Source organism: Balaenoptera musculus, chromosome 18, assembly GCF_009873245.2.
Source record: "Balaenoptera musculus isolate JJ_BM4_2016_0621 chromosome 18, mBalMus1.pri.v3, whole genome shotgun sequence".
In the NCBI taxonomy this organism is placed as follows: Eukaryota; Metazoa; Chordata; class Mammalia; order Artiodactyla; family Balaenopteridae; genus Balaenoptera; species Balaenoptera musculus.
The window spans coordinates 63,578,696-63,595,151 of NC_045802.1; the positions used below are offsets into that span (position 1 = coordinate 63,578,696).

The following is a 16,456-nucleotide window of genomic DNA, read 5'->3' on the forward strand; positions in this document are numbered from 1 at the left end:
CGCGGTCAGCTTGGTGAGATCGTAGGCCGTGGGGTTAAGGCCCAGCAGGACCAGCAGCAGGAGGGGCAGCAGTGAAACCAGGCAAAGTGTGGCTCAGAACAGGCAGAGATGTCCAGAGAGGAAGCGAGGGTCTGGTAGAGCCTTCTTGAGAACCACCATGCTTTTGAGCAGAGGCCACAGGGCATTTCACATGTAGGTGCACATGACCATGGAGCATGGGAGGGTGTGAATGTTTATATATTTATAAATACATGAGTTTGGAGGGTGACAGTAGGGCACATCAGTTATGTCTGCTCTAAGATATGGTTGTAGCATCTCTCTCCCACAGTTACTACTATCTAAGAGGAGCCCGGTCCACGTGGAGTCAGGATGTATTTCACTGGGTGTTCATGCTCACCATCTATTTGTTCGTTCACTAGTCACCACTTTTTAAGGCCCTACCCTGTGATAGGCACCATATGTGGAAATGGTAGTATTGGTCACCAACAGCCTTACCTGTGAATATGATGCATGTTTCAGCTCCTTTCACTTAAAGCACACACAGATCCTCAAGTTCATCTTGTAAATAAATTGTGAGGCTGATGAGGTCTAGAAATGTGCTGGCTTTTCCTCGGAATGTATCGATAGCCTATTTCTAGGCTTCTGGAATTTATCAGTAGAAGGGTGGTGCCGAGTGGGTAGGGTGAGTGTGATTTTGTCCCCCTGGGGGACATTTGATAATGTCTGCAGACAATTTTGTCATCACTCCTGGAGAAAGGATGTGCCCATAGCATGTAGTAGGCGGAAGCCAGGGATGCTACTTGTTATCTTACAATGCACAGGACAGACACCCAACAAAGACTGTCCAGCCCAGGGAATTCCTGGTGGTCCAGTGGTTAAGACTCCGTGATTTCACTATGAGGGCCCGAGTTCAATCCCTGGCTGGGGAACTAAGATCCCACAAGCTGCATGGTGGGGCAAAAAAAATAATAATAAATATAAAATTTGTTTTAATTTTAAAAATTAATTAAAAAAAAAAAGATTGTCCAAGGAATAAAGACACAGACGTAGAGAATGGACTTGAGGACACGGGGAGGAGGAAGGGTAAGCTGGGATGAAGTGAGAGAGTGGCATGGACATATACACACTACGAAATGTAAAATAGCTAGTGGGAAGCAGCCGCATAGCACAGGGAGATCAGCTTGGTGCTTTGTGTCCACCTAGAGGGGTGGGATAGGGAGGGTGAGAGGGAGACACAAGAGGGAGGGGATATGAGGATATGTGTATATGTATAGCTGATTCACTTTGTTATACAGCAGAAACTAACACACCATTGTAAAGCAATTATACTCCAATAAAGATGTTTAAAAAAAATAAGATAAAATAAAGTAAACTAAAATAATAAAAAAAAAAGATTGTCCAGCTCAAAATGTCAACAGTCCTGAGGCAGAGACCCCTGATGTAGAAGACTGGCATCCAGCTGTCCATTCCACATAAGCCATGACCTGCCAAGGGTGACATTGCATGTGGCAAGGACTCCCTGAGCAGCACCAATCTTCTTATAGAGTCTTACCATCTGGGGAGTGGGGAGAGGTGGGTCATTTAGGGACCATGTGTAAGTCTACCGGAGAATAGAGTAAATGGCACTGGGGTGCTTCTTCCTCCTTAACCCAGCATTTCCCTGCTGGTCACATCAGGTTATGATGTAAGCAAGGAGACTTTGAAAGGAGAAGTCATCTCAGAAGATATACTTGAAAGCTGACAGGTGTGTGCAGAGTGAAGGACTCTCCTAGTGACTTAACCTTGAAAAGGGCCTGGGTCAGGGGCAGGGTGGTAGCTTTCCTGTGTCTATGAAACATAGCCCTTATAGGATACCAGCTTTCTGAATCACTTACCCTCCATGCCAGCAACTTGAGGTTTTTCCTTAGCCAAAGCTTGGGTTCTGGGCTGGCTGAACTGATTTAGCATGCTTTTGTGGAGAGGAGGGCAGAAAAAAAGAGATTACAAGAGTAATACACACAACACAAATATGTGGGTTTAGGGAAGCAAAGTGAATATACCTGCTTCCCCTGGTGAGACAGATGCTGTCTGTGATCATGCATGGATACAGTCTCCACTGACACCAGTGACCAAAGCTTTTCACTCACTGGGCTCTGGGATAAAGTGGATTTACACCACCATCTGAAGCACTCATTTTAAATGACCTTTCAATGAGAAGTGTTTTGGAGAGCATGAGAATAGAACAGGAAGATGCTACAGTTTCTGGGTAAATGCTAAACAATGCTTGATCCAGTTGCCATGCCCAATCCCCCTACGATAATATTAACTAGATAGCACTTCCAGCTTAAATGGGCCAAGCTTTTGCTGTTTTGTGCGGACTGCAGATTCCTTGAGAGCCTTTAGTCTGCCTTTCTCCTCTTGCTTGCACCTCCCCTTGGTCCTGTGTGCACCTTACATTTTGATCCATTCATTTGGAGGCTTTATTTGAAGCCTTTCTCAGATATCCTTAGAGCACCTTTTGGCTCCTAGGAGTTGATTTTTGCCCCTTAAGAGGCCTCTCCAAGCGATCCGTGGCATGCATAGACTTTCTTTTTGCTTTTGGAACAGTGGTGGTTTTTATCTACAAGATTGTTCTCCCACTTGGGGCAGTCTGCCTTGCAGCAAACAGATGTTCACATCCAGATCTCCCCTCTAGATGAATAAAATCATCCCAGAGGCTACTGCTGGCTGGAAGAAGTTCTTTTGTGCATCTATAAAGCATAACTGAGCCCTAAGCAACCACCTTTGATGTATATTTTGTGATTGGTGAAGGAAAAAATTTTAAAAAACATCTTCATCTGCCAAACTCTTACAGATGAGAATTTTTGTTGACTGAAGCCTTTATCCACTGAGCTTTGACCTCTCCCATTAAGCAAAGGGTTAGACTGAGTTGTTTTTTTTCCTTATATGGCTCTTCGATTTTATTCTCTATGCTGTTTGGGCATAATACTTTCTCAGCAAAATGGGTGTGATAACTGTCTTCCAAATCCCCATCTTGTTTGGTTTGCTGAGACAGTTTTCATCCAAGCATAAAATACTTTGTTCAAAGAGTCACCCTTCAAAAGGTGGAAGTTTAAGTCAGTGGGCATGCTAAAAATGAAATGAGAATACTTAATTTTTGGAGGACATTAGTTTTGCCTCACTACCTCAGATCCCCATCTTTCATAAGGTCTAAGATCAATGTACTTTAGGGTACCAACATTTGTCGTAATTGCCTGATGCATTAGCATCCTTCAATACCAAGTATTAACTTTGACTGTGAGATGACTAAACTGTATAATGATTTTGAACACGGAATAATAACTTGACTTTTGAGGACCACTGAAGCTAAGAGCAAACTTTTGAGACAATGACACACCCTTAAACACAAATTTAATCCTGGAATCTAATAAAATGTTTCTTGAGCCGTATTTATGGAAATCTGATAACTTAGTTTCTATATTCAATTATGATACTAATTTAGGCATAAAGACACAAACCACAAAGCACAGTGAGTGGGCAATCTGATTTTAACTATTCAGCTACAAAATGGTCATAAGCCTAATATTTAATTTTCCCGGTGTCAGGAGAGGAAAAGTCTAGGAATGTTACCTTCTGTAAAAGAGAAAACAAAATTTTCATCCCTACAGAGAAGGATTTATACCTGAAATCTTTGGAGAACAATGAGAACCAGAAGATTTTTCTTTTTTTTTTTTTTTTTTCTCTTGCAAATCCAGACCACACTACTGATTACTGACTATTCATTGCTGAAGGCAGTACTCTGTATTCAGTAAATTAAGCTTTTATTTCAGAGTCCAACAAAATAATTGACCTCAAAAAGAAGATAAATGAATAGGCTATCCTGAGCTCCTGATGAAAATCTACTTTCCAGTCTCATTATATTAGTATTTTTCAATTCAGTGATTTTTCCATTCTTTCATAGTTTCTTTCACAATTATAACACCTTTCACTCTGCTCCTATATGAACAAGGCCAAGCTATTTTCATCCTTGGTTTCAAGACTGAAAGGTTTTACTATGCTATTTTTATACTTTGTTATTAATATTAATAATTTAATATAGTTTCCATTTTAGGACAATATAAGTTACTAGTAAATTTCTGAAAAACTTCTGAAATGTTTCTTATTTCAAAAAATCATAAATAACATAGACATATAGCATATATAAATATTTTGATTAATTAATCCTTTAACAGTTTTGAACATTTTTGCCCGAAGTGATTTTCCTTAATGAATCCTCGAAGATTAGGGAGGTTTAATACTATTTAGCCTGATTTTTACATTTGGGAAAAATTAAAATAAGAACTATTTGGTGCCTTGAACAAGATGACACAGGGGTGATAAGCCATGACTTTCAGATAATCCCTCAGTTTTTGCTAACCACTGTAGCAACATAATTTCTGTATTTAAGAAAAAAAAATGTATTCTTTTGTAGTAAGAGGATAAACATTGAACAGAGTCCTCTTTAAGATTTAGTGTACTGGTTTTATTTGAAAACAAATACAAAATAATCACCATTATAGACACCATTTTATCAAGACAGTGATTCAATGCTGTATTATTTGGAATTGAGGTAGCTAAATCAAGTGCTTCTTCATTTGATAAAGACGAAATTAGGTGTAGCTTCCATAGAATTCATAGAGAGAGTCGTGGCTTTTTCTCTTCTGCATCTCAGGAAAAGAATCCCGCAAGCCCCCAGAAAAAAGAAGAGGTTTTTATTTGATTCCTACTGGGATTCCTTGAGGTATCCAGGACTTGCTTTTTCCCCGGCTTTAACTGAGAGGGGCCATAGCTTCCGCGAATAAGAGGGAACTGTAGGAGGTAAAGCAGAATTACTATGTTGTTGGTAACTTGGATTTACAGACTCAGAAGAATGATCTTTCCATAGCCTTTTTCCCACCCCCAGTCACATTCTCTGAATGGGATAAAACTTGAGCTTGCTCTACCCAGGCTCATTTGTGCAAATGAATAAGTATCATACACATATGAACTGTGTCTTGAGGGAGACTAATATGAGGACCTACCAGTACCCAGGGACGTTGTTTTTGCCATCCTAATTTTTTGCCTACTACTACTCCCAGAAACACTCAAGTGCTACTGCAGGATCGAAAGGTCATTTCTTGGTAGACTCTTTTTCATTTAGAACCTCTTAACCAGAAAGCCCAAATGCCTATATTTTATTCAAGTGCTATAAAATGATAGTGATAGCATATGATGATAATGCATGGTACTTCATAACTTTCTTATGCATGATGGCAGCCTAAATTATGTTTATTATAGCCTTGGCATTAAGTGCATTTAATTGCATTATGAATCTCTAAACACTGATAATTGATTGCTATATATAGCAACTACAAAGAGTCCAAATATTACATTAATTTGAATATCCCATTTATGAACTTTTCCAAATAAAAGCAATTTAATTGAATTTGGTGGTAGGACAGATTTGTAAATAGACTGGAGCAAATGTTTTTATCACTTATGCATTTATTATTATGTTAATGACAATACTTAGCCACATATTCTGATTTGAGTTAATATGAAACCATAGGATTTTCTAAAATTAACAATAAATGGAAATATAATTGAACCTTTTTGGAGGAGTATTAAATGGTAAATTCCTAATGTTAATGGATGTTATTTCAGACAGAATCCCATGATCTTCTGTTTTCTTTGACTCAGAGAAGATCATAGATGTAGGTCAAATCTCATTTAAAATATTATCAGTTCGTGGATTCCTTAATCACAGGATACATTTTTTTTCTGTGAAAATAACCATTAGAAGCAGTTGTTTTTAAGGTAAGTAGATGTCTTGGGCTTCCTAGATCTTGCTAATTTACGACTGCTTTCTTGTTTTATTTGCAGAATTTTTCCGAGAGCTTCTGGAAAATGCAGAGAAGTCACTAAATGATATGTTTGTACGGACCTATGGCATGCTGTACATGCAGAATTCGGAAGTGTTCCAGGACCTCTTCACAGAGCTAAAAAGATACTACACCGGGGGCAATGTGAATCTGGAGGAGATGCTCAATGACTTCTGGGCTCGGCTCCTGGAACGAATGTTTCAGCTGATCAACCCACAGTATCACTTCAGCGAGGACTACCTGGAGTGCGTGAGCAAATACACGGACCAGCTGAAGCCATTTGGAGATGTTCCCCGGAAGCTGAAAATTCAGGTCACTCGCGCCTTCATTGCTGCTCGGACATTTGTCCAGGGGCTGACCGTGGGCAGAGAAGTTGCAAATCGAGTTTCCAAGGTAATTGAAAATCTACTGTCTTTCTAATTGGCCTTTCTCGTTTTTTTTTTTGTTTGTTTTTAAAACCAACGTTTAAAAAAGAAATTCAAGGTAAAAGTTCTCACTTACAGTGGTTCTTGCTCTTAGAGAAATCAGCTAAATGGTAAAGCTTAATTCTTTGTGTGAGAGAAGCCAGGATTTCAAGCCATTGCATGTGGTTTGAAACATAATGTCAATATTTATCAGCAATTCAGCAGAGAAGCTTTTATCAGAAAATGCGCGAAAACAGGTGTCTTGTAACCATGACCACCTGGCATTTCTGATCAGTTTTAAAGATGATAAATACTCATGAAACAGTCCATCCGGAGGTTATAATCCTCTAGGAAGTCCCAAGGAGACAGTCTTATGGCGCTGGCAAGTGGAGACAAGTTGTTGCTCCGAACACCAGCACCTGGCATTTCTTCTTCATCACCCTTGTCAAAGTGGCCGAATTCCTTACTAGTAAAAGAAGAGCTGACACCTGTAGAACTGGATTAGGGAGGACTAATGAATACAAAGTGTAGAATCTGGCGGAGAATTCTTTCTGTTATACGTTATCTTTGTAATTCAATGCCGTGTATTGCGTTGGGCTTATGAGAAAGATAAATCACTAATACACATCTGTGCCTTTCCTTGAGGATGTCTCTAAACCTTTACTGCAAGGGGTTTTTTTTTTCCACTGCTGTTTTTAAAACATTGAGTGTTTCCTGTGTAGAGGATATATGCCTTCGTTTAAATTCTTCCTTGACATTCAACTGCTCTTATGAGATGAGCTTGCCCATTTATGAGGGCAGTCCAACAAATAAACTGAAAGATGATTACTTTAAGAGGTAAAGTTAAAACAATAGATAACAGAAGTCTGGTATTATGTCACCCCAAGAAGGTCATGTTTGTACAAAGATTATTGCTAAATATTACTTTCTTACTGCAGGGTCGTGCCAAAGAGCCACATATTTTTTATAACTATTAGTACCATCCTGGCATGTTTCTTTTTTCCCCACTTTAATCTCCTCAATATTTACATCTTGGTATCAAGATGTATATACCCTTAAAAATGTTTCTCTATGGCTCTGTTTGTAAAATTCATAGCAATCCATTTTTTAAATTATCAATTCTTAAAAAGTTTACTTGAGCATATGGAAAGATTATTTGGAAGAACGCTCTGATGAGGATAAACACAAGGGATTTAATAATATAAAGGGCCTATAACTTTGATGTTAAAAACAATTTTTTTATTGAAAATCAACAACATTCTAGATACCAAAGGAAATAGGACCCCAAAAATGGATTAATAAGGAATTGGCCAGGTGGAGTAATAAGAGGAAATATGATTATCTGGGAAAGTCTGTGAAATATAGATAGATATAAGAAATAAATATATATTCCATATATTCTTGAGAGATAGATTTTGTTTAAAAAAAAAGTCACAGTGACTTCAAATTGAAGTCTTTGCTTTTATTGAAGAATGAGAAATGTGAGGTAAGAAATTCAAGGCATGGATTGATATATGCAATATTCCTGATTGTTTATGTAGAGTCTGCCTGAGTGTGAATAATGATTAGGTACATATATTTTGGTCTGGGGAGGTCTCAGTGAGGTAAGAGAATATTTTCTATCAAAGCATCTAAAAAGCCAGAGGAGAGGTTGCTGCTGACTGACTGACTCTCTCTCCTGTTTCTCAGAGGATGGCATTAACAACAGCCTGGAAATGGCACCTCCCCTTTGTCATTCCCTGAATGTCTCATTCTGAGGTCTTTGTGTACCAAAATCTAACGTGTCCACCTTCATGGTAAAGGTTGATATCATGGACCATCAGTAGAGTATGACCTTTAGTTTTTTTCCAGATGTAAGGAGAGATATACTCAGCAACCCTGAGATCTTTCTTCCCTTGATTTCTTCATGACCAACATTCATTTGCAGAACAGCTGCTGTGGGTTTGCAGTGTAGTTTGTGGTCGTGTAACTATGAATGTTTACTGTTCTATGCAGATATTAGCTTTTCTGACCTGAGTTTCATTAGCCCTAATCTACTCAAATCATAAATCCCATGCTGACATCTGGTCACTGCCTTCTAGTGGGTGGGTGGATGGATGGATGGATGGATGGATGGATGGATGGATGGATGGATGGATGAATGAATGGAGAGAGAGAGAGATGGATGTGGATATATAGCCTTGGTTTAAAAGAAGCTAAGCAATTTTTTCTCAAATAATTTATGACTCAGGGATTTAAGTATTTTATCAGTGAACTTTCTCACCTAATGATTACCAGATGGTCTGTAGCTGACTAAATCAGATACAGATCTGCTAGTACCATTTGGGTGCTTATGATGATGACTTACGGCACCCAAACCATTCTCTGTGATAAGAATAAAATATTACAAGACTAACTATATTAGGAGGAGAAGCAAGCATTGTGTTTGACGTTTAGCCCTTCATATATCAGAAGTTTCCTTGTTGTCTGTTAACTGAGTGAGTTAGAGTTTGTGAAATGATTGCAGAAGAGTTAAGGAATTCAAGGCAAAATTCCCAAATAGCGATCCACAGACTACCTTATTTCCTGCACCTTGGCTTGGGGGATATTTTTTTCCTTCAGTTTCTCTCTTCTCTTACAGTGGCTTCTTAAATCTAGGAAGGCATCATTAATAGCTTCTAATTAACTGTTTTGACGGGAAAATTTAGCTCTTTGGCAAAACACAGCAGTTTGACACAAATGTTTTGACACAACATTTGGGGAATTTCCTTACCAGAAAAATGGAGGACTAATTTGTCAACGTCAACATAACTATTTTTAAAACTTACTCTTGCCATCTCAGATACGAACATTGTCTTTTTCCAGGCTTTGGATGGAGCAAGTTAATTTTAAATAACTTTGAAAATACCTGTGCTATTGAATACATGCATATCTTAAAAATGCAACTCTACCCCTGGACATACTGTTTCACATGTGTACAAATATATGTGTAGGATTCATAGCAGCCTTTTTACAATAACATAAAAAGTAGAAATATCACAAATGTCCCATCTGCATAAATGGTGATCTCTTCACACCATGAAATCCTATGGAGCATTGAAAATAAGTGAATGATAGCCACTTGTGTGGATGAATCAATTGCAGAAATCTCATTTTGAGATAAAATAAGTAAATAAAATCACCAAAAATTATATACCATTTATATAAAGTTTAAAAATGTAAAACTAAGCAATACATCATTTAGGAATTAAAATACAATATATGTGGTAAAACTCTGAAGAAAACTTTAAAATGATAAACACAAACATCAGATGGTAATTACCTCTAAGGATGAGGTTTGGAGGTATTATAAAGGAGGGATATTCAGAGGTTTCCACAGTTATCAGTAACATACTGTTTCTTAAGCTCTGTGCTGTGTGTGTGTGTGTGTGCGGGTTTAAGATTTTTTTAATGAAAGACATTAAAATGGGAGAGACTTCACCATTGTTCATCTATGATTCTTTCCATCTCTGTAGATACGATCAAGTCCCTGAGCTAGCCTCAGTGGTTTATCAGACTTACTGCTGTTTGTGGATGTGACCATTCACTTTCCGTGTTCCAGCCTGTGCTAAATGATACCAAGTAGGCATGGGAGACAAAGCTCTAAAATGAACATAAAAGCACATTTTGATAATATAGTGGTCTTGAGAGAAAGGATCCAGGCTATTTCCTTTAGCATGGTCCCTTTTTTAAAGCACCACCTTTACCCCCCTATATACACCCACTCGTGAATGGGAACTTGGGTGCCAGCAGTCCCTCTGAGGCTTGCCCAGCACTGTGAAGAACGGAAGGAAGGCTGAGTAGAGATAGTAACAGTTGTCTGCTTACACTGAGCTTCCATTTTTCATCATGAAGGCAAGTGACTTTAGTGTCTTCACTGGTCCATCTTGATTCCATTTAAACAAAGAAGACATGACTTTCATATCTTTTTGCTTTAATAAAAGTGACTTCTATGAGGAAAATCTATAAACTATGTCAGTAGCAACCACTTCCAACTATGAAAATCATTTCATGGATTCATTCCAGACAAATTAGGTAGGTAATGGAATTGGAATCCATAGGACTTGAACTATTGCCAAATACTGTCATTTATCTCTATCTATGTATCTATCTATCTGTCTGTCTATCTATCTATTTTCTGTCTATTTTCTTATCTAAATTATTTCTGCCTTGTGGGTCGTGACTTTGAAAAGAATGTCTGGCTTTAGTAAGACCAGAATATTTTTATCAACAGTCACCTGCCTATGTCTGCTACCCATAATAGTATCTTTGCATGGAGAGCCTCTTAACTGGTCCATCCAGCTGAGTAAACAGTCTTGCATTAACAATGTGTGCCTAGAAAGCAATAAGCAGAGAGTCAATTTTCAATAAATGTAGTTGATAGATTATAAGGCTGAAAAAATTTATCATCAAATTTGATGAAATGAAGCCTATGAAATACATCCATTCAGAACATTCTCTGATCAAAATGGAAAACCATTCTGAAGAATTTGCCGTGGATATAGTTTACAAGGGAAATGGTATTCTATTTAGCTGTTTGCTTCTGAGATAGAATTTAAGATATAAAGTAAGACCACCTGTTGTGCCTGTCACCTGAATGATTTGTTTTGCTCCTTCTGTCGTGATCTTTTGATTGGAGTTAATTTTTTTAGAGTCATCCAGAAATGAAAAAGACCATGAAGAGGCCTTAGGTGAATGAAAGCTTTTTTATTTCTTTTGTGGTCAGTGTATTCTCTTCTGTAATTGATGATTATCCAGTGTAGGTTAGTTCAATAACATACAATGTTAGGAAGAATAGGTAAACCTTTTGAAATTATCAATAATATTTCTATGTTTACAACTTTTAAGTCAGCATAAATAATATATGCTTGCTGTTTTATTATGATGGTGTGGGCATTATATTATATTTAGAAAGCACTTTGCCGTTAATCAATAAATAATATCATGATAAAAAATAGTAACAAAATAGCATTAGTACAAGAGGCCAAAACAACAAAAATAGCTTATTAATATAATTCATTGGAAATGTATGAATTTTACCATGGTCCAGGTGCTATGATAAGCACTGGAAATCAAAAGAGTGTGAGGAAGTCCAGGTATCAGAAGAAGAAAAGAGCATCTACCCTGAAGAGTAGCATATGGTGTTCTATAGAGGACTCCAGAGAACCAAGAGATGAGGTCCCATTTTGATGAAAACAATTTGGTTACTTTGATTAAAACAATAAGATCTTTCTCACTAATTTTAAGTTCTCTTGTAGAATGCCTAGCTTTGGTGCGTAATTTTGGAAAATGGTTAAGAGAGTGAAAATTGAGGAGAATGAAGCCATTTATTTCCAATGCATTAAAAGCTATTTGTGTATCCTTTCTTTTTAGTCTTTTTGTAGCTTGTGTCTGTTTCTAATAACCTATGCCTGTTAGGCTATTTTATTTAAAATTATACTATCTTTTGGAATTCCATTAAAATTAGTACATTTCTCCCCATTGAACCTAGGTTTGAAGTTTTATTCATAATGAAAGGAGGAGGTAAGGGGGATGTCGATGTAACATAGCTGGAACAAGTTTGGGAACCACAGTTATGAACATACCTAACAGGTGTAATCTTTCTCTCCCCTACAGTCCAAGATGGGTGGTTTTAATAGCTCAACATTCATTTGATCCAAATGTGGATTCTTGTAAAAGTGGAGCCATTGTGGCGATTTAGCTCATGCCTCATCAATAAGCATTAGTTCCGTGTGTTTTATATGTCAAGTACTGTTGGTAAGTTCTTAAGATACGAAGACTAAGCAAACTAAAGTACTTGCAAGTACTAATTGGGAGAGAGACAGAAGCAAATAATGTCAGTATCTAATGTGAGCATTCTGCAATAGATGTTTTGGGAACAGAGAGGAGAGGCACCTAGCTTAACCTTGGAGTGCAGGGAAACTTTCAGGGATATAGATGCTGAATGATGTGTTGAAGGACGCCTGGGCATTGGGACAGATGACAAGAGCACCTGGCATAGGGGAGGGTGCTTCAGACAGAGGCAACAACTCAGCAGCACAGTGTGAAACCACAGATGTGTGCAGGAAGCTTCAAGCATGTGGTATTCCTGAGGCATGAAGTACAAGACAGTGAACAGGCAGAGATAAGACTGGAAACCTAAAGGAACCCTTGAATAAAAACTGCCTATTTCACTAATGATTTTGTGCTTGTCTATTTTGCCTGCATAATTAAAAAGTAACCTTTTTTTTATTGAAGTATAGTCAATTTGCAATGTTGTGTTAGTTTCAAGTGTACAGCAAAGTGATTCAGTTATACATACATACATATATATTCTTTTTCAGATTCTTTTCCATTATAGGTTATTACGATATTAAGTAAAGTTCCCTGTACTATACAGTAGGTCTTTGTTGTTTACCTATTTTATATATAGGAGTGTGCATATGTTAATGCCAAATTCCTAATTTATCACCCCCCCACTATCCCCTTTGGTAACCATAAGTTTATTTTCTATGTCTGTGAGTCTATTTCTGTTTTGTAAATAAGTTCATTTTTATCATTTTTTTAGATTCTACATATAAGTAATATCATATGATGTCTGTCTTTCTTTGCTTAAAAGCATTCCACTACGTTTGAGAGGCAAATGTGCTGAGTACCTGCTATTCGCTGGGCATTGTTCTGTAAGAAGCAGGAAATAACAATGAACAGCATTGTCCTTGAGGAAATCACAGTCTATCCAAAAGAGATAGAGGTGTAAAAGTTTCAGTGTGGCACAAAGGATCAGGATGAAGATAGAGGTGTTGGTAAAATGCTATGTGAATCAAGAGAAATGCATGCTTCCCTTTGCCTTGGGAAATTGGAAAAGGCACCTTAGAGTAGGTTATAGTCAGACTTGGACTTACAGAATGAATAGGGTCTTACAGAAGAAGAAAAGATCTAGGGCTTTCTTGCCAGGGACCCAGCAGGTTCAAAGGCATGAGCCACGGAAGGTCCTGTTTTTGTGGAGATGAGGCCAGGAGGTAGATCTGGATCGTATTATTTGAGCTTTATATTTCAAGCTAAGGAATTTAAAGGACACTGCATAGGCCAAGAGGTGATAGCTAAGATTTTTCAAAAGACAAATATGTGGTCAGATTTTTACTTGTGAAAGATCGTTCATGGAGATGATAAACTGGAATGGGGGAAACTGATGGTGGATGCAGGGATGGAAACTATTGTAATTGCCCAGGTGAGCGCTGATGAGACCTGAGCCCAAGCAGGTAGAGCAGAGTGGAGCATGCATCTGGAGAAACAAAGGAACAGACAGGCAGGGTATAAATATGGTGTGTCTTCTCAGGTTGTTTCCCCAGCATCAAGCACATTTCCTGGCACGCTGTTTGTTCCCATTTAGTAACAGTTGTCTGCCTGCTGACTGGTTTGAGAATCACCAACACAGAAATGTTTGTTGGCAAAAGACAGTAACATTTAGCTGGAGAAAATAGAGAACAGGATCAGATGAAACATCAGGGAGTATAAATATTTAAAGAGGATACAGTAAAGGAAGACAAATGACCCAAAGCATATTGTCCTGAAAGTAGAGGGAGAGAGGCACTCAGGAAATAGGGTGATCAACAGCATCAAATGTCATAGATAGTCAAGTGGGAAGGGCAGAGAAAATAGACCTTTGATTTGGCCATAAGCATGCTACTAACTTTAGCAAGTGCAGTTTGACTAGAGTGGTTTTAATTGGTTGAGAAGTTAACTCTTCTGCCCCTGTACTTTCTAGAACAGGCTGAACAAAGCATGGTCCATGGACTGGACCCCATCCATGAGCAGGCTGTTATGGTTCTGCAACAAGTACAAAAATTGAAGGCATTTAAAAAGTCTTGATAGCAATTTCACATTGCCCCAACATCCAAGACCCCACCAGTTGACTCTTCTTCAGTGTTGTTGAACTTGCACGGTGTGTCTCCTTGGTGTGAGGTGCATCTTGGTTACGCTCTTGAGGATTAGATATCAGGTCATGACATCCTGGGAAAAATCAAACAGCCAGCCAAAGCCTGTCCAGATCCTTTGAGCCTCAAACAGATGGTTTGAAATGTACTATTCCAGAACAGTGCTAAGGATAGGAAAATAGTGAACGTATATTGATTGATTCTGTTGGTGTGTTTGAGCTTTTTCCTTCTGTATTCAGCCTCCCTTTACCCCTCTTTGTGCCTCCCTGCCCTAACTTTCTTCCCCTGGGGTGCTTTCTCTACGTTTCCAACCGTGATGGGCTCTCATAAATCCACTTTGATTGGCATGTCTGCTGTTTGCCTGTGCCCTGCGAGTACAAGAATTCCTCTGGGGCCATGGAAGACGTGGGTGACAAGCAGACGTCTTTGTTACTAATAGGGAACATCCACTGGTGAAATGTACCAATTAAGGTACAACACAAATAAAAAAGGACCAAGATTAAAACTCTAGTGCTGTAACTCAAAGAATGCTGCTTCTAAAATGGCTTCATAAAGAAAAACGGACCTAACAGTTTATCCCAATGTCAGTGCTGACTCTGTTCTTGGATAATTATCTCTGAATGCATGTATGCTTTTTCTACCAGAAGGTTCTGTGAAACAAGGTTTGAACAATAGTCTTGTTGTAATTACTTTCACATGCAAAAGCGTGTTCAGAGTGCTGACGGGAGACATTGCAGGCTGTGTGATATCATAGCTGAACTTGAAAGTTTGGAGGATTTTTCTTTTATTGTCCCATCTTCAGAGATTCAATGTTACAAGGACATTCCCTGAGGCAATATCAGGCACTGAGGAGGTTTATGAGCCAAGATACACATCAAAAATAATTTTAATAAAGCTTGACAGATATATTGCATTAATAGTGCTGACATCGTAGAGCAGGACTTATGTAGAGAGTATGACATATTGGTATTTTTTTTTTAATTGAGGTATTAGGTCATACAGATATTTGACTGTAAGAAAGACCAGGGGTATATTATTACATGCCATAGATTTTCTCCATTGTTATCTTTGTGATTACAAGCAAGGGTTATTCCCCTTCATGTGTATGCCTTATACCTCTCCGTCTTGATGAGTGATAGTCAGTGCAGACACAATGGGTCAATCCCAGATACCTAGAAAATAGTCATCATCCCAGACAATATCAAAACTCTACATTTTCCTGTACCTAAATTGGATAACCAAGAGTGAAAATGGACAGTTTAGAGTGTCAGTAATAGGATAATGGTGACTTTGACATTTAGAGTTGAGTAAAACTGTAGATGCTCCAAGTTAACATCAGCTGACACTTAAGTGGCTGGCATAAACAGATTTTTAAAAATTCATTTTCATCCTTGCAGGAATATGCTGCATGTCAAAAGTGCCACTGTCATATTTAATACTCAGCAGATAGCAGGATTTTTTATGGAAATGTAATCCTCTTCAGTTCATAATGTCTTAAGAAGTCAGGAAGGCACACTATCCTGTGTTCATTTTGTAGAGGATTTCGGCAATCAAAGAAGTTCATCCATTCAACATTTGAAACTTTCATAAATATAGTCATTATGGAAACATTATTATTCTGCATATCGTTCTCATAGTATGTATAAATATGAGTTTCTCCGTAAAGAAATATATCCGTATATAAATAATGGGTGTTAAAACGTTCCTCGTTTGCTCTTAGCTTTCTAAAAACACATTCTCTTGCTAAAAATATGCCTAGATGCAAGGCAACATTTATTTCACTGTTTTTCAATGAAAGTGGGCTACATTTAGTCAGAAATATAGGATTTGATAGTGCTTTAAAAATTAGTAGAAACCACGTGCTCTGCGGAAGTCCTTTCCTCTTAGGGTTCTGTTGCTCAAGTTAAAGGCTGGACCAAAGAGAATCCAACTGCGCTTGCAATAAAGTGTTTTATTGAAAAGATGAAACTTATGGTATCCTGCAGCATTTGTAGGCAGAAGATAACTGTATAAAATATTTATGTCAGTATTTCCATAAGGAATGAGAAATATCTATTTTGGAGTGGAGAAAAAAAAAAGTACCCTGGCATTTTGGCTGGGATAGCAGATGGAATACAGATTGAATGTCTCTCTTATTTCTTTTCTTTTTTTAAAGTGTGAAAGTGATAGGGTTTTCCGTAGAAAATCTGATATACCAATTGTTTAATAAATCATAAAGCCTTTGACTCTCAGCTATCCAGGG

At 37.9% G+C, this 16,456-nt stretch overlaps 1 protein-coding gene across 2 annotated transcripts in view; it reads left to right on the plus strand.

Moving 5' to 3' along the window:
• Positions 1 to 16,456, plus strand: part of GPC6 (glypican 6) — a 1,058,679-nt gene that overhangs the window by 526,068 nt on the left and 516,155 nt on the right. For both annotated transcript variants that reach the window (XM_036832071.1, XM_036832072.1), the window contains exon 3: positions 5,881 to 6,272. In XM_036832071.1, the coding sequence (XP_036687966.1) occupies positions 5,881 to 6,272 (392 nt within the window). The remainder of the gene's footprint in view (positions 1 to 5,880; positions 6,273 to 16,456) is intronic.